Source organism: Alosa sapidissima, chromosome 1, assembly GCF_018492685.1.
Source record: "Alosa sapidissima isolate fAloSap1 chromosome 1, fAloSap1.pri, whole genome shotgun sequence".
NCBI classification, from domain to species: Eukaryota; Metazoa; Chordata; class Actinopteri; order Clupeiformes; family Clupeidae; genus Alosa; species Alosa sapidissima.
The window spans coordinates 45,518,692-45,541,412 of NC_055957.1; the positions used below are offsets into that span (position 1 = coordinate 45,518,692).

The 22,721-nt window shown below is 40.9% G+C and overlaps 4 protein-coding genes across 4 annotated transcripts in view; all 4 read right to left on the bottom strand.

The window, feature by feature from the left end:
• LOC121709938 (E3 ubiquitin/ISG15 ligase TRIM25-like) lies at nt 1–21,141 on the bottom strand. Its single transcript, XM_042093679.1, has 6 exons — nt 21,137–21,141; nt 9,756–9,764; nt 2,118–2,139; nt 1,514–1,568; nt 1,344–1,415; nt 1–988 (listed from the first exon to the last, which is right to left on the bottom strand). The coding sequence occupies exons 3-6, from the start codon at nt 2,118–2,120 to the stop codon at nt 456–458; spliced, it is 663 nt and encodes a 220-aa protein (XP_041949613.1). The 5' UTR covers nt 2,121–2,139; nt 9,756–9,764; nt 21,137–21,141; the 3' UTR covers nt 1–455.
• On the bottom strand, nt 3,176–4,999 carry LOC121709924 (zinc-binding protein A33-like). The gene is made up of 5 exons (XM_042093653.1): nt 4,766–4,999; nt 4,390–4,696; nt 4,132–4,258; nt 3,943–4,032; nt 3,176–3,786 (listed from the first exon to the last, which is right to left on the bottom strand). Exons 2-5 carry the CDS (start codon nt 4,657–4,659, stop codon nt 3,257–3,259), a joined length of 1,017 nt encoding a protein of 338 aa, XP_041949587.1. The 5' UTR covers nt 4,660–4,696; nt 4,766–4,999; the 3' UTR covers nt 3,176–3,256.
• On the bottom strand, nt 5,970–11,560 carry si:rp71-1g18.1 (uncharacterized protein LOC559922 homolog). The gene is made up of 4 exons (XM_042093633.1): nt 11,127–11,560; nt 10,088–10,254; nt 9,602–9,677; nt 5,970–7,977 (listed from the first exon to the last, which is right to left on the bottom strand). Exons 1-4 carry the CDS (start codon nt 11,401–11,403, stop codon nt 7,085–7,087), a joined length of 1,413 nt encoding a protein of 470 aa, XP_041949567.1. The 5' UTR covers nt 11,404–11,560; the 3' UTR covers nt 5,970–7,084.
• casq1a (calsequestrin 1a) overlaps nt 14,841–22,721 on the bottom strand; it is a 14,231-nt gene continuing 6,350 nt past the window's right edge. Inside the window, exons 2-11 of the mRNA XM_042093639.1 lie at nt 22,384–22,477; nt 21,979–22,079; nt 19,902–20,013; nt 19,659–19,732; nt 17,530–17,660; nt 17,321–17,366; nt 16,902–16,956; nt 16,291–16,391; nt 15,997–16,071; nt 14,841–15,913 (exon numbers count right to left, since the gene is read on the bottom strand). Of these exons, the coding sequence (XP_041949573.1) occupies nt 15,539–15,913; nt 15,997–16,071; nt 16,291–16,391; nt 16,902–16,956; nt 17,321–17,366; nt 17,530–17,660; nt 19,659–19,732; nt 19,902–20,013; nt 21,979–22,079; nt 22,384–22,477 (1,164 nt within the window). The 3' untranslated portion in view covers nt 14,841–15,538. The remainder of the gene's footprint in view (nt 15,914–15,996; nt 16,072–16,290; nt 16,392–16,901; nt 16,957–17,320; nt 17,367–17,529; nt 17,661–19,658; nt 19,733–19,901; nt 20,014–21,978; nt 22,080–22,383; nt 22,478–22,721) is intronic.

Genomic DNA, 22,721 nt, shown 5'->3' on the forward strand with positions numbered 1-22,721 from the left:
TTGTTATTATCAGTTCTTTAGTCACTGTTCTTAAATAAAACACACACTTGAAATCCTGTGTTATGTCTAAGGTCCTTATAGATTTTCTCTCCTGTTCACCCAATACATTATTGTTTTTGTTTACTTTTCATCTTCATCCTCTTCTTCTCTTCTAACTAATTCTGCAAACCTTTTATGGAGAACACGAAACCACCTCAGAGAAGCAGGAGGGTTGTTCTACTCCCAGTACGTTCTGCAGGCACTTAGGAGGTTTCCATCATCCACCTCTGTTCATGCCAACAGTCTGAACTACTATAAGCATTCTATGAGATAACAAATTCCTGAGGCCATCACACAAGTCATGCAAAGCACACTCCATCAGACTTATTTATCAGCAATATGGCATTTTCTTGCTCAGTGCTCTGGATATCGGAACATAGCTGAAATAGAATGAAATCTTGATCTACAATGATCTTTCATACTTTGTCTACCTTGTAGGTCTTTAGGATGGTTACCTTGGAGGGGCGATACAGCCCAAGACCTAAACACAGGGGGCCGCTAAGCTGGGGAGTAAACATGTGCAACTGTCTCAGTTTCGTCCCCACCTCAAAGAAAAAAACACTTCCCTCCTGAAAACCAACAGTCACTGCCACGCGCTTATATTGCAGGGATTTAGACAGCAGCGTTTTCTCAAGGTTGTGGTAAGCAAACAGGTCACCATTTTTATGCGTCAGGCTCCAAGATACCTTGTTCATGCCAAAAGAACTCTCAGAACGTCCCGTCCTGTTTATGTTCTCGTGGGCCACAGCGATTTCCCAGTAGCCCTCGGCCTCCAGCTCCCAGTAGTGAGTGCCACTGGTCACACACTGGGCAGTGAGGATCTGAGGCCTGTTTAGAAAACGTGCTGGGTGTGGAGGATAGGGGAGTTTATCTGCGACTCTCTCAGCGGACAACAGGTCATCAGACACTTGGACAAGAGGGCTTGCAGTGTCCACGCTGAGTTTCAGATCTGTGTTAAAGGGAAAAAATAAGGAAACATATTCTGATATATTCTCATTATTTCTGGTTTTCAAATAATTATACTATAATGTGAGAAGATTAATTAATTGTGTAATTAAAAAAAAAATCATACATTTTTTTCAAATGTATTATTGAATTGTTTTTTGTAAGTATATTTTTGGGGCTTTTTGCCTTTATTCGTAGAGCAGTGAAGAGTGAGACAAGAGAGAGATGGGGTGGGATCGGGAAATGACCACAGGTTGGATTAGATACCTGGGTCCCCACGGGCACTTGGACCTGTATATGGTATGAGCGCCTGTTGCGCCACAGTGCCCCCCAAATGTATTATTGAATTTAATACCTACTGGGTATGTGTGGGTTGAAGTTGACAGTTTCTTGCTCCTTGGGTTTTTTATACCAAGAGGTACATATGTACACTGTAATCATGAAAATCAACAAATGTATTTGTTGCATCTTGGTGTGTTAGCAAACATGGATAAAAAAAAAATTGATTTTAAAGAGCTTCAATACTCACAAGTCAAGGCTGTAACCAGGAAAACGACCAATGACAGTGCTACATGTTGTTTTGCCTGTGGGAAAAAAAAACCTCAATTTTAATTGGTGCATTGAGGCATGGACAAGGGGGATAAAATCCAAAGGTAAAGTGCAAATAAATGATGGATAAATCAACTCTGTATAGAAAATCAAACAGTAAGTTTAACAAAAAAATGTTACTGCAAACAAACTGCTCAGAACCTACAACCAATACCGCAGGGCTACACAACCAATACACAACTCCAAAAACTGTAAAAATTAATTTAAAATGTTTCAGTGGGAGTGCAACAAAACAAAACAACACATTCTCCTAGATCAAATAAAACCATTAAGTAAAGAAAAATGCAGTGGTGCATTTCAAAAAGCCTTGTGTACATAACTCCTAATTACAGTACATGATCACAGCATAGCTTTTTAGTTTGCGAGATGTATGGCTGTCATTACGACATGATTAGGGCTGCTGTCAGTTCACATATGCTTCATGAAACTTAGCCTACATAGTACAACTACTATACTTCATTGTAAGGCTACTAAATATGATCTGGGAATGTCATATAGAAAGAAATCCAAAATAAGACCTTTACCATTGCTCCTGAGAGTGTTCTCCTGACTGAGACTGTTATACTGTTACTGTTAGAACTGAAAGTGAAAGTGACACAGAGGACAACAGGCTTATAACCAGTTCCACATGGGTGTGTCCCTGTCTGCTAGCCTGGAAAATCCAGACCCTGTGCTCTCGTGAGAACTCTGGATTTCCAGGGTACTTTCTAAAGTCTGTCTGCAATCTGGTTAATTTATCTTTATTCTTATTGGGTCATTCCACGTCAGTTAAACCAGGGCCCACGCACTTAGGTCTCAAACAATTCTGAAAAAATTACCAGGTGTACCTATGTTACCCAGGAGACACACTGTAAAATTACTCTTATGTAAGATCAATACTTTTCAAGATACAGCCAGTTTTACAGGGGGAGGGGGGTGTCGATTTTGTTCGGCCTCTTTTTTTTGTCAAAGTTCACAATCCCACAGCGCAAGAACTAAACCATGTAGGAGGCTCAAATTTTGCATGCTGGTACTTAAATAGGAATAGTATGTAGCAAAATCGTCACGTTTGGTCTGGATAATCCTGCATGGCCATAGCTGTCCCTCAAAGTTGATACAAATTTTATTGGAGTTTTTGGCTGGGCTCTGTTTAAGCCTTCAGAAGACATATTTGTACTCAACATAGGCTCTTGATTTATTTTCCTTCATTCATTATTGAGATAAGTAGAAACACTCTCACAAAAAACAATGAACAGAAAATAAATTCCTTCAGGGTCTGAACAGCAGACTTTACAAGTCTAAAAAATCATTTTGGTTCTCATTTTCAGAGCACCCAAACACCTTGTGGGAACATACAAAGATTTTTTTAATATTTTTTTCTTCATTCTCCATGATCTTTTCTTTTTTGAAACACCAATTTGACTTGTCTTATGCAAATCTTTCTTTTTCACTTTCCACCCTGAACATGGGCAAAATGCACCATTGACATCAATATGTTTTGTATAGAGCTACCACAGGTTACTCTATACAACCACAGGTGGCAGTGTGGTGACTCTATATCAAACATATTGATATAGAGGATTGACTCTATATCAAACATATTGACCATGCAGGATTGTAGGGTTTTTTGTGAGGTGATTTAACAGAGGACAACTGCTCCTTCGTCCATCTCAGAAACAAACACTTAAGTGAGGGTCTTCTTGACTGAGATCTTGGTGTGCAGGTCTTCTCGGTACAGGCCCAGTCCGAGGCACACAGGCCCAGTGAGATTAGTTTTAAACGTGTGGAGGTGGTTCCACATGTGGCCCACCTCGTGGAATGCGACAGCACCTTTCTCGAAATCAACGACCACCCCGACTCTGTTGTGCGTCAGGGATTCTAGGATCTTCTCTTTCACGCCCTTGTGGAAGGCGAATAGTCGCCCTTTGCTGTCGTGCGTCAGACTCCACGACTTTGCGTCATTTCCAAAGGAGCTCAACTTCAGCCTCCTGTTGATGCTCTCATAGGCTACAGCAATGTCCCAGTAGCCCTGGGCCTCCAGCTCCCAGTAGTGGCTCCCTCCAGACACACACTCGGTGGACAGGACCTGGGGCGCATCAGTGAAGCGGGCAGGGTGTTGGGGGTAGTCCTTTTTGTCCTTGACCCGCCAGACCGACAGGAGGTCCTCTGACACCACCAGATAGGGGCTGGCCGAGTCTTTGTTCAGGATGAGGTCTGAGTAACAGATGACAGAGTGTATGAAGACACATCTTTGACACATCTTTGATTTTATAGCTATATAGCTATCTTTATAATGTTAATTCAAATTGAAATGTGAACCCTATCAATTGATCAATTGAAACCCCTGGCTCTCAAATCCAACCAACTCACCAGTAATCTCTGGGTGATACTTAAGAAGTAAAGTGCGTTGTCTCTGTACTGTTTCAGTAAGAGTGTGATTCTCCACAGAGCACATGAAAGCTGAATCAGGACAGAAGCAAAAAATAAAACACATTCACATCATGTAGATATGGTACATTATACAGAGTGGTGAATTTAGCAATTTGATCAATACAATACCTTTGCTAATACATATAAATATGATAGCCAGCAGTAGAAACAGGATGCAGTTATAGCTGGCATGATGAGTTCTTTCAGCAACAGGATCAGTCTGAGTGGACTGTTCTCTTTGGTCTCGTTGTTTTTCCTAATAGTGAAAATAAAAAAGCACAGACAAATGAAACACTTCATACGTCACAGGACAAAAGCACCCTCACAAAGATTATGGAATAACAAAAGACTGTACTGTACTGTACTGTAACTAAATGGAATACTGACCTGCTGTGCATTGAAGTCCTCCACAACGCTGTGTAAAGTGTAACTCTTGTGCACACCAATGAGAGGTCCAAAGCACGCCCTACAGGTGGGGCAGGAGAAGGGCTGAGCTAGGGGTCGATGCTTAAGCATGCCATCCAAGCACCGCATGCAGAGGCTGTGTCCACAGGGTAGCTGGTGCGGATCTTCAAAGATGTCCTGGCATACCGGGCACGTGAGCAGCTCCCTCAACTGGCTCTCCTTGGCGGGCCAGGTAAGCTTGAGATATTCCATCCTCAAATGGCACTCGGGGGGAAAAGGTAGACTGAAAAAAAGTCAGTAGTTAAGACACTAGTTAAGCAAATGTGTGGATTTAACCGAGTTGCGATAGCTGATTTAAGAATGAGTGATCGAGTCTGTCACACTGGACACCTTCTGAGTGAATAACTGGTTTCTTTAGTGGGTCAACCTTTGTCATGATAACGTAACTAAAAGAGAAACCAAAAGACAGCTGTAAAAGGGGTGGTTCTATGAAAGGTAGTAGGCTCATGGCCATGCCAAGAAAGCAGAGACATTCAAGATATGTCCATCTAGCCATCTCATTCCAATTAAATCTCAGTTCAGAACAAGACACCTCATTTGAACATAGACATAAGTTGCTATGAAATGTCATATTAACTGAATTGTTTATGATCTTGGTTGCCGAGATAGCAATCTGGAAAATCTGCATTTCCTTCTTTCGTGTGGGCAAGACACCACAACAGTTTCACACATATCACAAGACAAAAAGGCAATCTAAGTTGAGAGACAAAAGATCAATCATCAAATAATGATTCAGAGGACCAAAGTTATAATATACTACGAATAGGCCTAATCACCTCATTCATCCAGTGAATAGATGACTTAATGAAATGAATACACTACGGATGTAACAATACACTGAACTCACGTTTTGGTAGGCTACGATTCACGATACGATTTTCTCTTTATATTCTCAAATTATATTAAATATTATTATAATTGCCATGACATTATTATTTATATAAAATGAGAGGAACACAAGATTATAACTCATTGTCACCTTGAAATCAAAAGCAGATTACACCCTATTCTGTTTAAAAACTACATTACTTGAATGTTTTTATCTCAACCGTTTGTAATCTTCGTACATTTGTATAGATTTTTAGCCGATTCATGGTACATAGTTACATCCTTATATTCAAATACCTTTGAGTATAAATATACTTTTATACATGGATATATGATTTTTGTTAAGCTCATTTTCAAAAGGAAAGTGGGTATATTGTGCAAAATGGACAACAGACATGGAAATATGTTTAATGTGCATATACAGTGGTCCTACGCACTGAGCACATTGTCTGTTTATTAAATATGACTTTTCCCTTCGCAAAAGTCAGTTTGATCAGGGTTACGTCTTGGGTTTAAGGAACACCTTGCTCAAGATTATCTTTGTGTTCCATAAACCTATTTCAATTCACTGATTTTGCTGGGCTTCTAGTTTTGGGTAAACATTTCATTGCTTTGCCAGGATGTGATGCATAATTGAATAATTCTACTCACATTAACAGTTCCACACCAGTTAGTATACTTAAAAAAGTCTTTACTTAAGGAAACACAAAGACAGAGCAAGATCTCTTTGGGAGCTAAATGATTAGTCCCCTTTGAGAATGGTTTGTAAAAAAAGAAAGAAAAGGTAAACAAATGGTTACCACATACACAAAGTTACATATACAAAATGTTCGTGTTATATATGCTATAATAAAGTTTGTACCTCATTTTCCATTTATTCTCAATAAACAGCCCATCACCAAATATGAGTGTTAAACTGGTTCCAGTGTTAGTTCCGTTTGCAGCTTTAACATTCAGTGGTTAAAGACAAGTGTAAAACATGATCAAATTAGATTGTGAGAATTGACTGATTAAGGAAACACTGATTGATTAAACTATGGGAAGCATGTTTAGTAAATGATTTGCTTTCTGCTACATGACAATCACCATATCTCACCATTGGTTATAACCTGATACTGGCCGTTATACTATAGCTTATTCTTTGCCATGACAAACATCTACCAACCAGTTTTTCCAGGTATAAACTAGCCATGTAAACCTGAGAAAAATAAACTCTTCTAACCTCAGCAGGAAGAAATGTCATTACAGCAAATGCCAACAATCCATCAGATATACTGAGGTCTGGCTTCTCTGAAACTTAATCATCTTTTGAGAAACAGCTCCACACAAAGGGGAAGTGGATGAGAGACGGACATGATTCAGCATGATGTGGTGGCATGGAGTGGAAGATAAACATTAAGCCGTCTCATAGGGTTAGGCCTATTTACTATAAACCCCAAAAGGTGACCCGAGTCTCAAGGTCATGTCTGGACCCTAAACATACTTCTTTAGTTGGGGTCACTTCCTCAAAAAAACAAAACAAAACAAACAAAACACATATTTGTGTAACCATACATGGCTATGAAAAAGTGTTAACACTGTCAGCTCTCTCTCAGTTTACATCTGATAATTCTCCATGCTCTCCAATGATCATAACTCACATAGTCTGTTTGGCATACTTATTGCCATGCAGACTTACACAAACCACCCATGCCAACACATGCTCTTCCAAACACTGCGCTTGACACAGGAAGCACACACATCCAGTTTGTTTTTCTCCCCACCACAACACCAGCCACCCTCCGTGGTTTCAGTGCGTGAGACTGTGCCTCTCCAGGTTCTTAAGGATCCGGTAGCTCTTGGGGCAGAGAGTGCAGGCGTAGGGCCTTTCCCCGGTGTGGAACCGCAGGTGGGTCTTCAGGTTGTCCTTGAGTCGGAAGCACTTGCCACAGTGCGGGCACCCGTGCGGCCTCTCCCCAGAATGGAAGCGCAGGTGGCGGCGCAGGCTCTTGCGCAGCGTGAAGGCCTTGCTGCAGAGTGTGCAAGAGTAAGGCCGCTCGCCCGTGTGGAAGCGTTCGTGCCGCCGCAGGATCTTGCGCCGCTTGAAATTCTTGCCGCAGATCTTGCAGGCGAGGGGGCTTCCGGCGGTCGGCGGCAACGAGGAGGAAAGGACGCGCTGCAGCCGCCACACGCCGTTGCCGCACTCGGTGAAGCAGCAGAGACGCCGGCCAGTGTGGAGGCCCTGGTGGGCGCGCAGGTCCTTGGGCCTGGGAAAGCGCTTGGGGCCGGCCAGGCGGAACCTCGGCCAATTGGAGGCCGTCGCCAGCAGCCGCACGTTGACCAGCTGCACCGAGCAGGGTTTCAGCAGCTTCCAGTCTGCGTGGTTCACCCCCATCTGAAAGTGCACAGTCTTGTGTCTGAAGGGGGAGGGTGGAGGCTCTGGCACCATCACCTGCTCAGGAGCTATGGTGCCGCTGACCAAATGTGAGTTGTTGGTGCTTTGGTCTGACAGACTCATGGGGGTGGTGGTGGTGAGAGTCTCTGAATGTGGAACGAACTTCTCACAGTCGAGGTCATCCGAGCTTTGCTCTGGTTGTTCTGTCTTGTTGCACGTGGCCTTGGAGACACAATCTGGCTCTTGGCTTTCTGGCCACGCCAAAGACTTTTTCAAAGAGTCAAAAAGACTGTTAAGCTCCATGGTGTCTGAAACAGAAATAAACAGTACAAATGACCTACCTTAACAAAACTCAAAACAGTCTTAGAGCCATTTATTTATTTCACAGACCAAATCTGGTATCTACGGAGCCCGGAAGAGCTCACTTTAAGTGATATTTTTTCTGGTTGTGATAATTTGTGAGCACGTTTTCCTTTAATTGAGCCCTCGAATTAATAAAACGTGAGCACTTTTTCCTTGAATTGAGCCCTCGAATTAATACAACGTGACCCCGTTGTAGGCCTAAATTGAGCTCTCAAAATAGGCTATGTATTTCGTGCTCACATTTAGTAATTCCCGACATATTCTCACCGCTCGCTGTGCTGTGGTGGCAACTTCGTCTTACCCTGGCATGGACTAGGCCTTCAGCTGTCTGCAACAGTTCATATTGGTAATGTGATAACCGTAGGCAGCTAATTAAAGCCTTAGGTGGTCAGGATGGTTTATAGCGGACTTCTACTCTTTGTAGCAGGGGCACCTGTGGTGTCAACCGCCAGCTATGGAGACCCATAATGGGGAAATTCTACTAGGCTACATGGGCTACTCGGGCTCTGTTGTAATGACCGGTTTCCACTACCTCCTGGATTGTTGACTAAAGCCTACGTTAACTGTGAGGTCTAGAAGGCAATCGAAGCACATCACAGCGACAAGCTCCCAAACAATTACAACACGTAGACCTACTGTTGGTACAAATAGGCTACTGCGTATTAGTGGTAGCCTAATACCCACCCAATGCAAGGTTCCCTCTAGCGCCCGATGGGCCTCACCATATAACCCACTCGCACACCAATATATGATGCACACGAGGTAAGCTTTGATACGGACTATGAAACGGGAGACATAAACAGTGGCGTTCACGATGCTCAGCTTCTCAGGCTATGTAGGCCTAGCCCAGCTCACACCGTTCGCGATAAACACCACAGCTCTGCATACACTTGGACCTCAACAAACACTCAAAACTTCGGCAAACATTCAGCTGGATGATGATGGCAAGGGGCCTGTGCAAACACACACAATCATCTGCTCTCCCACCTACAGCCTACCTAACGGGGCTATATCCAGGTGCACTGCAATCAATGAGATTCCCTCTACGTCTACAAGCCTACAAGCGACACACCTCCCGACGTCATTCCCGGGGATACCCCTTGACACCACACTACGTTTTTGTGCACACAATTTAATTTCTTCGAGCCCACGTTTTAATTATTCGTGTTTTAGTAGATCGAGATCTCGAATAACGTGCTCGTGTTTACATGTGTCAAGACAATATTGAGTGCACGTTTTACAAATTGTGGCCACATTTAAGTAGATCGTGCACACAATGTTCTATAACCATGTTCACAAATTGTGCTCTCGTTTTAATAAATCGTGCGCTCGTTTTAGTAAATAGTGCACTCGTTTAATAAATTGTGCCCTCGTTTTACTATGCTTAAAATGAGAACTCAATTTAGTAAAATGAGCTCACACTATAGTAAAACGAGAGCACAATTTAGTTAAATGAGAGCACAATTTAGTAAAACGAGCGCACAATGTAGTAAAACGAGCGCACATTCTCTCAACATGCAAAACATTTTGCGATGACCCCTCTAGGGCTCCGTAGGTATCCACACTCACCATTGGTAGCACTGGGCAACTCAGTCTGCTGTGTTCCAGACAGGTTATTTGTATGGCTACTTCCAGACTCTCCATCCTAAGCAAGAGCAATTGAGACTAGGTTTTAGTGACCATAAAACATAATGTGCAAGCAATGTGGTACAATTAACATCACTCCAAAATACTGTTGACTAATTTAATGTGTTTTCACCGAAGCACTGAGAATGCAAAAAGATGAGTCACATGAGGTTTCAGACAAAACACAGAATGCACATCAGTAAGTTAGTGGGTGAGAATGGAGTTTACTCTTGAGATACCCTAAAGGTCCTAAGCTGATATGATTCCTGCAAAAGCAATGATTTGCTTCAAAACAACACATGGGAATACTGCTGGCACATGTTGACAAGAGAACTAATGGCTAAGTATGCAGGTTTTGTATTGTACTTATAGAAATAGCTGTTGTTTGGGTGAACAAACTAGATAAGTCACATAATATATTATACTAACCCTGTCTTTGAGCACCATGCAAGGCAAGTCAACAGTGCAGTGCAGGTCGACGGCTTCCAGCGCCACCTTCTCCCGTAGATCAGTGGCCACTCCCCCTTCTTGCTGAGGACTTTGATGTGAGCTACACAGGGGGTGATGGTGGGGGTTGGGCTGTCGGTGCGTCAGAGCTGCGGGCATTCAAGAACAACATTCTTTAACTGATTTGAGAGATACACGAGGAGTACCATGCAAGACTTGTAGTCATAACATTGTAAGCTTTGCAGTGACTTAATAATTTCTGACCTCAACATTTAGCTTAGATAAGAACAATTTAGAAGTTGCATTAGGATGTCTGTGACTCCACACAATTATTGGTAAAGAAAGTTATTACATTACATTACATTTAGCAGACACTTCTTGACCAAAGTGACTTACATATGTCAGCTATATTACAAGGGATCACATTGTCCCCGGAGCAACTTGGGGTTAAGTGCCTTGCTCAAGGGCACAACGGTGGAAGCCGGGAATTGAACCGACAACTTTCAGGCTACTGCACGCTAGCCCAGCTCCTTAACCACTACACTACCACCGCCTAAAGTTATATTTTAGGAAAGTCTCTATCCAGGCAGATGCAGACACAACAAACAAGTTTCTCCAGATTTAGTTCTGACATTTTTTTCAATTTATGAGGGAACGGTACACGAAGTATTGCTGCTTAGACATCTCTAAATTTACACGGATTGAGATATAGACCACATGCAATCCCAGTATGCAATCCCAGGAGATAACATCCATGGCTTGCAAAAGGTGTATGGCATAGGCTTCATCCACGGACTAAACGCATGGCACAACGTTACACATAAGTAAATACAGCCGACTCGTGTCATTTCAACCCACTGTATTCACTTTAGTTTGGGATATAGTAGATTAAGTCCAGTTTGAAGGGGAATGTTACTGTTTACATGGAGGCAAGTTACGATACCGAGCGACGCCATGCAGCTCCACGTAGCATAACTTGCTAACTCGCAATGGCTAAATAACAAAAAAATCAAAACATGACCTTCTTTCTCCTGTGGAATGAATTCATCTCCAACTTGCACACCAACACTGCATTTATAATTATCTCCACAATGTTTCAATGCAGTTTCCATGTCAGTTCGTAAATCCGATTGGAAAACAGACTTCCCCCAGGGATTTTCCACAGTTTCAACTTTAGATCTTCCAGAATCGATGGAGTGTCCTTCGAAAAGTTTGGTTATTTCCTTCACAGCCACCCTCATCAACACATCCATTATAAACACAATCTGCGATTGAAAGTCAGGTACCGATTCCGACATTTTGGCTGTACAGCGTTTTAAAGGAGGTATGTTTTTTTAAAGACAGATTTTCAGGTTAGAAACACCCTTTTTCAGTGCTCTACCGTCGTTTTATCACCACATGTCCAGCAGCAACAGAAACATTGAGGAGGCCAGCTAGGAAGATAAAAGGGGCGTGCTCTGATCGAGCAGGCTACGGGCTACGGCGTACCGCGCGAAAACACTTCCGGGTTTACATCGAGCGTCTTGGTGTTGTGTCTACGAGCAGAGAGAGCGAGCTTTTTTTTTTAATGAAAAACTATTATGTTAATTATGTGCATGTTCAGATGTGTATGTTCATATACTGTATTTTATAGTAGGCTAGGCCTAGCTGCTTTGACAATACAAGTGACCTTATCATGCCCAGGGGCGATTCTAGACCTACAGCTTTGCTGGGGCACAGGCCCCCAACTCCCAATACATAAAAAAAAAAAAAAAATTAACTGTGCGCGCAATATAAAATAAATCGCTAGCCTGATTTGGACCATCACATATCTCCCCTAGGTCACAGACGTCCTCCATACTCTGAATAGTTTTACGTCTGCTCTCCCTCAATTGTTGTAGCAGCCACTATCCAGCAACATCCAAACACATAGGCATAAGTAGGCCTATACTCTCTGCATGAATTGAATAGGCTTTCCTACTAACACAAGGGAAGCTTATTTTTAGTCAAAATTGAGATATACTTCCCTCCCAGGCAAGGGTCCTATAGACATCCTGGCAATACTGCAGTTCTTTGTAGCTTAAATAGCTAAAGCCTTCATACTGACTTTTGGTGATAATTTGCAAATGTAGCCTATAATAATCTACACAGATGGCTACTCTGATTCTGTGTATATTATTATAGGCTACATTTGCCATTAAACCATTGATCAAATCACTGGCTATTACCAGCATAAATGGTTATGTCCTCCTCACTGTTCCTCTCCCTCTGTTCGGGAAGAATTTTCTGATGTCCTTCTCTGAATAGTTTATCAGAAGGCTATGTTTAGTTTTACAGTAGGACAGCTTCACAAACAGTATAGGCTACTTTTACAGGACTCTCTCTACAGTATACGTGTAAATCCTTATTAATTGTCCGCATGTGTGCATGCAGCCTACGCATGGTGTGAGTGTGTGTGTGAGTGAGAGAGCACAAGCTGGTAAACTGTTGCTAAATTTAGGCTACAATAACGCTAAGCATTGAAAAACAGATGCTAGTTATGTGGGTAACACTCTCTAACAGCGATCAACTTGTCATTTTTTCTGTCAAACAAGTTGTGAATTTGTTGTAACATTAAACAGGGGACGACTTACTCTATGCTCAAAGTGATGTAACGAGCTCCAGCGGATTCCACAGTGTGTGTGCAGTACAACGAAACACTCGGAAGAATTCCAAGTACGTGGTTTAGTGACAATCCTAACACAGAGTAAGTGGTAAACCTCCTAGGGCCTCATAGGCCTATGGCATTGAATGAAGCCATAAGCCTACAGCTCCAAGGAGGTTTACTTACTCTGAGTTAACTAGGCTTGCCACTAAACTACGTGGAATACCCCCCAGTTCATTGTCTTTCAGGTTTAGTTCAAGGAGTTGAACAAAAATATTGCATTATCAACATTTGCGTTGTCATCCCATTAATGAGGCTCAAAAGTAATTAGACAAACATACAATATTATTATGATGATTTTTTAATAGGCTTACTTGGAAAATATCTTGGTGGAAAATATCAATGACAGGCAGGATCAGGAACCCATAGAATGCTAAGTTTCCCCATGATGAGATGCTTTGCCTGCAGCCACCCTCATTTGCTTGTTTTTCAGCCTTAAGTTTTGTCTTTGTCTTTGTCTTTTTATTTGAGTTGGGGACCATCTAGGTAATTTAGTCAGTTGAGCATTTTATAATTTAAATGTAGCCTATTGAATAATTTGAAATGATACTTTGGATTCAAGCAGAAACTCTTCTTTAATAATTGCTTGTATAGCCTACTTGAATATGGAGAGTAGGCCTATGTGCTCCATGGCTACCTCTAATCAGAAGCTGTAAAGAGTATGTGCTCCATGGCTACCTCTAATCAGAAGCTGTAAAGAGTATGTGCTCCATGGCTACCTCTAATCAGAAGCTGTAAAGAGTATGTGCTCCATGGCTACCTCTGATCAGTCAGAGTGATAGCCAATGAGGCCTACATCACTTCAGTGCTTCATGACAGTTGAAAATATATGCATATTTAAGGGTAATTTTAATTAGGTGTGCCCGACCGATTTGAGGGCCACTTGGGCCAAATATGCCAGGGCCAATTTTTGGTCCCAGTCCGCCCCTGCCCGAATCTAAGAGTATCAGACCTTAACATCAGTGACCTCTTCCATTTGCAGCCCTAGCCTACATGCCCATGCCCTACCATACAGGTAGCCCTTCCTTTTATTCTCCATACACTTCTCTTCCCATCATTTTGTAATAAGCTCATTTTGATTTTATATATCCAAAGAATCTTGTTATTGGTTTTCTAGCGAGGTCTAATCTGACCCTCTTGCTCTTGAGTGATAGCCTACTAGTGGTTTGCACCTTGTAAACCCACTATATTATTCATGCAGGTGTCTCTTGATTGTAGACTTTGATAATGATATGCATGTCCTGTCCTCATGTGTGTCAGTTGCTATGAGTTTTTCTTCAACAAGGAAATAATTCTACCATCACCCACCTACCTGTCTTCTGTGGTCCTTCAGACTTTTTGGTGTTACTGAGCTTACCAGCACATTCCTTCTTTTTAAGTATTAAGTTCCCTCCTTGAAATGAACTCCAGGCCTTTTATATGCTTAATTTGTTATGGAATAATGAGGAAACAGGCCACAGTTGGCCATGAAACATTTTGTCTGTCAATTGTCTTTAGAACATCAAATCAGTCAATGCAATATTTTTGTTCAACCCCTTGACTTCAAGCTGAACATCCACATTCCCTATTGATCCATATCAGATCCATTGTGATGGTGAACAAAGGCAAAATTAAATATAAGTACAGTATAAGTACTTTTTGATCCCGTGAGGGAAATTTGGTCTCTGTATTTATCCCAATCCGTGAATTAGTGAAACACACTCAGCACACAGTAAGGTGAAGCACACACTTATGCAGTGAGCAGTGAGCTGCCTGCTATAGCGGCGCTCGGGGAGCAGTGAGCGGTTACAAGCCCGAAGCCCTAACCAGTAGGTCATGACTGCCCCCAAAATTACAAAAATTGTGTCAGATACTTATGGAGCCCAGATAACCACCAGTTTCACTTCCAATTTGTTTGCCTTTTTAATGCATATCACATCTATTCTATAACAGAATTATGACTTATAATGTAGGCAGAAAAGGCCCATCTTTGTGTGTGGTCTGAGCTGAGCATATGTGTATACCGATAGGCCTGTTGTTTTGAATGCATTCTATTTCACAAAATGATCAGCGTTATTTCATCTCTTCCCACATTATTATTTATTTTAAGACTTCACAGTAAGTTCTCTTTGTTTACAAAAAATAGAATACTGTTGTTGTTTATTTTTTTCATCAGTAGAAAACGTTCAGATGATTTACAGCACCTTAGCTCAAAAAAAGTAAAGCAGGTTGTGCCATCTCTTTTTTTCTGTCTTCAAAAGCAAAGTCACAATGATTTAAGAGAGGAAGTTGCTAGGTCTGTGACTTGGAGGAAGTCCGTACCAGCATTCTCAGGTTCTATCAGAGAGGGGCAGGGCAAACATCCATCCAGGAAATTAAACAAATATACATTCAGATTAATACACATTTTTTCAGAGGACAAAGAAACACTGAGCTACTCCTCCCTCTTGCAATATTTGATATTTAATGATGTATTTGTGTTTAGAAGGATGGAAAATGATGTTACGCAGAAATTTAGTGGGGACTTGGCAAGGTATTGCGAAGTAAAGACTTCGAATTATTCCTAATATGGATACTGGATGATATTGCCTGTTTGCTTTGTGAAAATAGTGACGAGGGAGGACATTGAATTATACCACATGAATACATCAACTGACAACATGACAACAAATGATGAGGAGATTCTGAATATGTTAATTGTAACTGATACAGCAATATGAATTCAGTAACTTTTGATTGGGTTGGTGATGTTGAATATGATGGCAACATTTTTAATAATCGTCGTCATCATCATCATCATCATCATCATCATCATCGTCATCATCATCATCATCGTCATCATCATCGTCATCATCATCGTCATCATCGTCGTCGTCATCGTCGTCGTCATCATCATCATCGTCGTCATCATCATCATCGTCATCGTCATCGTCATCATCGTCATCATCGTCGTCATCATCGTCATCATCATCGTCGTCGTCGTCGTCGTCGTCGTCATCATCATCGTCGTCATCGTCGTCATCGTCATCATCATCATCATCATCAGGATCTATTTCTCCCTCCAACACATCTTCAATCCAGTCCTCCAGTTCATCGGCAGTAGGCATGTCATCCTCATCGTCCATATCAAACCACACGCTCTCCGCCTACACAATAGAGGGGTGCCATGTTAAGTTCTGTGGAGTTTTCTCATGCTGTGTCACTTTATCATGTCAGACAAATAACTTACGTCATCAACATCCACTACACCAATCTGGGGATCAGAAAGGTCAATGTCGAAAATCTTCTCCCAATAAGGGACAAGCTGTAAAGAAAAAACTGTGTCAGAATTGAATGAAATACTATTAGGTGTGTACGTTTAAGACTCAAAAGTTAGTTAGTTAGATAAATATATCCATCACCAAAATCCCATAACAAGCTAATATTTTTCGTCCAATAAATCTGTTTCAAGGTGTCTCTTTTGTCCAGGGGACTTTTGTCATGTTCTGAACTACCTTCACCCTAAGATAGACTGGGCTCTTACCAGTGGGAAGTCATCGGGGTCGATCCAGATGATGCTGAGATCAGGGTTGTCTGTGTTATCCTGAGCAACATCCTTCAAGATCTCCAGGAACTCAAAGCCATCTAGAGGAAATCAGCAGGTCAGAGTCAGGTTGACAATGTCATAAAATCAGTATGTTATCTTTTGTGCTCAAATAGTGCTCAAATACAAAGTGGAGAGTGTGCCACTGCTTGTTTAACAGGTTAGATAAGGCCAACAATTATTTTCTGTTATTGTACCAATTTGTGAAATTTCAAAAGAACATGGGTCAGTCAACATTGTCTTTATCATTGAGAAGCTTTTGCACATTAAACATTGAGTCCCATATTAAGATGTAAGAAACTTCAGAGGGTCTCAAAACCTTACATATGAACAAATGGATCATGATCAAAAATGTATTTTTCTCTTATAATGCCATATCTCCTTATGTGATTCTTGTCTGTATATTTTATGTGACATTCATGTGGTGAAATCATTCACCCACAGTGTGTTATGGCATTAAGTTTGTATCTATCATAAGATTTAAAATAGATCTCTCTCTGTTCTCTTATTGTAAATATAAGGATTATACTGTAGTTCCCATATTTCGATACCTGGATCACTCTCCTCGGCGAATGCAATGATGTGCTCGCCATCCATGTCATCCTCCTGAGACATGAAAATAATTTGTCAATGTTTATATTATTTGCTATTGGTTTTCTCAAAACATTACATTCGATTGATAGTGGTGGATAATTGCTAATTATCTATCATTGAATATAAAGAAAAAGAACTGCACTCACAGTTCCCTTTAAACAACTTTTAATTGCCCCACGGATGTTTCGAGCAGAAAGCGCTGAAGAAGAGCTTTCTGCTCAAAACGTCCGTGGAGCGATTAAAAGTTGTTTAAAAGGAACTGTGATTGCAGTTCTTTTTCTTTATATTCAGTTAATTACATGTAAGGATACAGCACCCAGTGTATAAAATTTAGGAGGTGTTGAGCGCGTTTTTCCATGATTGATGATTTGCTTACCCAGATCTCATACATGTTGTGAGGTTGCAGTTTCCTCAAGGTTGGTCTGAAACAGAATAGAGGTAAGAGAGATGACTAACACGTTGATCAAAACACCAACAAGATCATCCATTCATGATTTCAAATATTCACCATTGTAACTCAAATATACTCACACAGTTCACAGCAAAAATGGACACACACACACACACACACACACACACACACACCTGTCATGGTCCTCAATGAAGTCAACAAGCTCATCCTCTGAGTACGGTTTTCCAGGGATGGTGACGGGTTCATCCATGAAGGGTTCGTAGAAGTCAACTTCATTCAGCTTGAGGTCGAGGGCCTTAGCAACCTGTCAGGGCAGCATTGGAGACAGAGTGACATAGGAGATATAATTTTGTAAATATTTAGTAAATCATACATCATGTAAAATGTAAAAATATTTAGTAAAGCATACATCATGTAAAATGAAGCAGGAAATACCACACAGATTTTTCAGTGGTGCGGTTTATAGGTACAAAATACTAGAGAAGAAAAAAGGCCTTCAGCTATTTGGGATAATTTGGGGGTATGGAAAGGTGAATCGATAACAGAATTGATTGTTAATGTGGATAGCTTTGTCATTGTTCTTCTAGACCTTTACATTAATTCTCAGTCAGGACAGAAATGTGCCCATCATGACAAATGCAATGCTTTTCCATATTTCCATAAAAATGCATTAACATCAGGGCGAATCGTCAATTTAATTATAGGCTAATTTAGGAGATATATATGGAAAATGTATATATATATATATATATATATATATATATATGTGTGTGTGCGCGTGTATGTGTGTGTGTTTTTCTGACAGCGCTGGCCCTCAAAGGACTGACAGCGGCTCACTGGTTCATTTTCCATATTGACACCGGCATGGCCCAATCAAATGTCTTACTTTTTGGGTGCGCCGGCCTTCAAAGAGCTGACAGCGGCCCATTGGTTCAATTTCTATACTAGCGCTAATACGACACTGGCTGTGACAACAAAATAATTGTTCCCCGGCTTTCTCTGTCTATGAGCTGCAGCGTTTCTCAAAGTCAAACTATGAGCCTCCTCAACGAGTAGATTGCTATTCTACGGAGCTGTGAATTTAAATTATGCCGGGCCTCTCTCTGTTAATTTGCGGCACAATTGAATGATAATGGGGGTTCTAAGGGCCGATTCTAAGGGCCCAGCACTGACAGGGGGCCCCCAGAGAGCCCTCCAGATAATACTATATATTATTGGGGGGCCCAGAATTAATGTCTGTCATAGGGCCCAAATTTTCTAGCAGCGCCCCTACTAACATCTATTGACGTGAAATAGGCCTATGTCTCCATGCAGGGTACAAGCAGTGAAGTTATATTCAGATAGCCAATGTTCTCACTTAGGCCAATATAATCTGGAATATTATCAAAATAGTAATAATAATTATAATGTCAATACAAAATCAAATATCAATAATAAAAAAATAAACAAATACCATACATATACAAATCATAACTCTAAGAATTAATTCATTATTTAAGTGTAAACTGAACAGATATGTCTTGAGACCCCTCTTGAAAGATCCAAAACAATCACAGGAACGCAGAACACTAGGCAACTCATGGCATAGAATGCACACATATTTTAAGTGGACTGTCTGCAGGGAATGCGTCTGACTGGGAATGTGTGGGCCATCTCGGGCAAAATGCCAGGGCCGATTTTTTGTCCCAGTCCAGCCCTGATTAACATCTACAGCAAAGGCTGCACTGTCAGTGATCATCTGAAAAGGGAGATTCCAATCTTCGGATAAAGCGTATTGTCAGTGAGTCCCGGACTTTAGCTCCGGCAACTAGTTGTCTTTAATGGAATCTTATGGGCAGGCGTCCCATAAACGCCTAGTGGTGAAAAGTAATAGTATATAGGGTGGATCTTTGTCTTTTGTGTAACCACATTTTACAGAGACATTTATACCCAGTGGGGCTTTAGTGGTGTTCGACAAAAATTGGAAACATTTGGAAACAATACCACTGAAATTCCTCAAAACTGATTTTGAATTCACATTTATTGCTAAAAATGATAGATGATATTCATGTACTGTAGGCATACTTCTGACTACTCATATGAACGTCATTGGTCAGCGGCAGTAGGCAGTTATCACCAGACTACAGAGTTACAACTCTACATATTACAACATTTTTGTTTTGAGTTGTCAAATGGGTGCTCAAGATTGGTGAGTAATACATGTCACCCAGTCTAAAGCTTGTTAGCCATTACACTTTTGTCAATGGGGAAACTGCTAACATTGCTATTTCCCCCATAAGAAAATCTCAGATTCACTGTATACCTTGGAGTCAAAGGTGGCGAAGAACTTGATATGAGGGTGGAATTCCTCAGCTGCATCCTCATAGGCATCAAAATCTGAAGTGCGACAAAATATAAAGTTCGTCAGCAGCCACATCAGGGCTCTACACAGCACACATCACCTATATGCTCACTGCACTCTCTATACAAACCACACAGGAGTATGTGAAGGGCGAGAATGAGAGCATGTGCTGTTTTGTTAGTGGGACATGGCTTTAGTACATACGGTCAGATTTCTCATTCTTGAAGAAGCCCACCAGTTTGATGTCCTCATCAATGTTGAAGAAACCTTTCAGCTCGTGCCTGTTGTCAAGGATTTCCACGGGGTCATCAAGCAACTGGGAAGAAAGGAAGAGGGAATAGGATGGAGACAATGTAAGCTGTCAGGAAGCATCCAACTCATTTGGTGCAACTGAAATAATTGAATGTCACTAGCTACAAATATCGTTCACCAAAGTGACATGCCGCCAGTACTTAATTTTATAACAGGCTTTATTTCATTACTTGAAGTCCGGCTCTGTACTATAAATAGCCAATCAGAATGTCATTAAGGGATCATTGATGTTTTTAGGTCTGTCTGACCATTCCAAACGGAGTTATGTGTCTGATCTTGTTTGCCCATATATACAGTACCCTCCAGAATTATTGGCACCTCTGCTAAAGTTGAGTAAAAACCTGTATCGTACATAATCTGTTGGTTATTTATTGTAATGACAATGAAAAATGAAAAAAATAGGAAAAATTGAAGGGAAGCAAATTTATTCTGAGAAAAAGGAAAATCTCATAAAGAAATAAATATTTTTAACAAACTCACGTCGCTCACAATTATTAGCACCCCTGCTTGTAATACCTTCTTAAGCCTCCCTTTGCCAATAAGACAGCTTGTAATATTCTCCTATGACACCCCATAAAGTTGAATACAAAGCAAGGGATTTAAGGCCATTCGTCTTTACCAAATCTCCCCAGATTGTCCAGATTCCTAGGCCCACACTTGTGCATTCTCCTCTTTGACTCACCCCACTGTTTTTCTATGGAGTTCAGGGGACTGAGATGGCAATGGCTGAAGCTTGATTTTGTGTTCAGTAAACCATATTTGTTTTGATCTGGACGTTTGCTTTGGTTCATTGACCAATGACCTGATGATTGATCCAATCATGACCAACTTTTAATGTCTTGGCAGAGATTGACAGATTTCCTTTGAAAATGTTCAGGTTTTTCTTGGTGTTCATGACACCATGCACTGTAATTAGGTTCCTAAGGCCTTTGGGAATAAAAACAGCCCCACAATAGCACAGCCCCTCCACCATAATTCTCATTAGGTATGGGGTTCTTTTCAGTATAGTCGTTCTTCTATGTACGCCAAACACACCTAAAGTGTTTCTAGCTAAAGAGCGCAATTTTCATTTCATCTGACAAGACCACAGTTCCAGACAAAGTCACTGTACCATTCAGTTACTGGACAGGCCTTTACCTGGCATGCCCTCTAAATAATCTTTTAGCAGTGAGGTCATTTTTGAAGATTTTTTGGGGGACTTGGTGACCCCAAGATGATACCTTTTTCTGTAACTTTCAAACAGTGGTTATATGGAATGTTTTGCCTATCTTACCATCCACCATAATGTGTGTGGGGGCAAGATAACCATGGGTCTTTGTCCAAGCATGTCACATTTCCAGTTGATTACAACCTGTTAATCATTGTTTTAACTGTAAATATAGGCATAACAAAGTACCTAGTTTTTATAGACATCCCCTGACTTACAAATGTCAACAGGCTTTGTTTTTATTTAGATTTAGTGTATTCTCTTGTCTTTCCCATGTTGAAAAATGACTAGAGGACTTAGCCTGTGTTACTTTATTTTCATACCTTAGTGAAAAATAAAGTCATGACTTCTGAAAGTTCAAAGACACTCTGATTAACTTAAATAAGTTTTTGTATAAGATTTTTCTAGGGGTGCCAATATTTGTGAGCAACGTGTTTTTGTTAAAAATATTTATTTCTTTATGAGATTTCCCTTTTTCTCAGAATACATTTGCTTCCCTTCAAGGGTGGATTTTTCCTCATTGTTTTCATTGTGAGATTATAATAAATCACCAACGGATTATTATATATATTATATTATATATTTATACCTGTTTTTAGTCATCTTTACCAAAGGTGCCAATAATTCCGGAGGGTACTGTAGCTGCCCAGAGGCATTTCCAGGATGAAATTGTGATATGAATATGTGGAGTTGAGTATGAAAATATGGGTATAAATCATTATAAGGATGAAGCTGACTGCAGCATGCTTCCCTCTCACATACATCATAGATGAACTCCACCAGTGTGTCAGCAGCAAGCTCTCCATCATACTCAATGACCTCATCATCAGCGAAGATATAGACACAGTCTTCCTCATCCAAACCTGTGAGACGGGAGGACAGACTTCAATAAGGCAGATATACACTTTCAGGATTACACCACTAGAGGGAGTGATTTTGCTCAGTTTGCCTGTAGACTGGTAGGGCACCTTTAAAGCTCAGAGTGTAAATGAACTAATGAGTTCCCATTCCCATTCTGTCAGCAAGGGCTTAGTGCTTAAAAGCTTTTGGCCTTATCATCATGAAGGTTACTGAAAACCAGTTGGTAAACATGCATAGTGAATATGAAATAAAAGGAATATGGGGGAAACATGGCCTTTTCCGTATACTATGACAGAGGTAGGGTACCTAGTTTCTTGGCAACAGCACTGTCCTTCTTCTCATCAAGCACACCGAATCCTATATCTTCGTCATCTAGGTCATCCAGGACCTGGGCTGCAAGCTGCCAGAAAAGGAGTTGCAATTAGTCATACATTTGTTTCATTGAGGTGGTAGACTATACTCTACCATTACAAGTTCCTACATATGTGCTACAAATGAAGCAAAACAAAATATTTACACCATATCTTTTAAACTCTTTTCATCACCCCTCTAGAATGGCAATAGCACACCTATTTATGACCCCACAGTGTGATTTCATCTAAGTGAGTGTTAGATGACTCTGCATCCGTCTCTCTGCACATGTA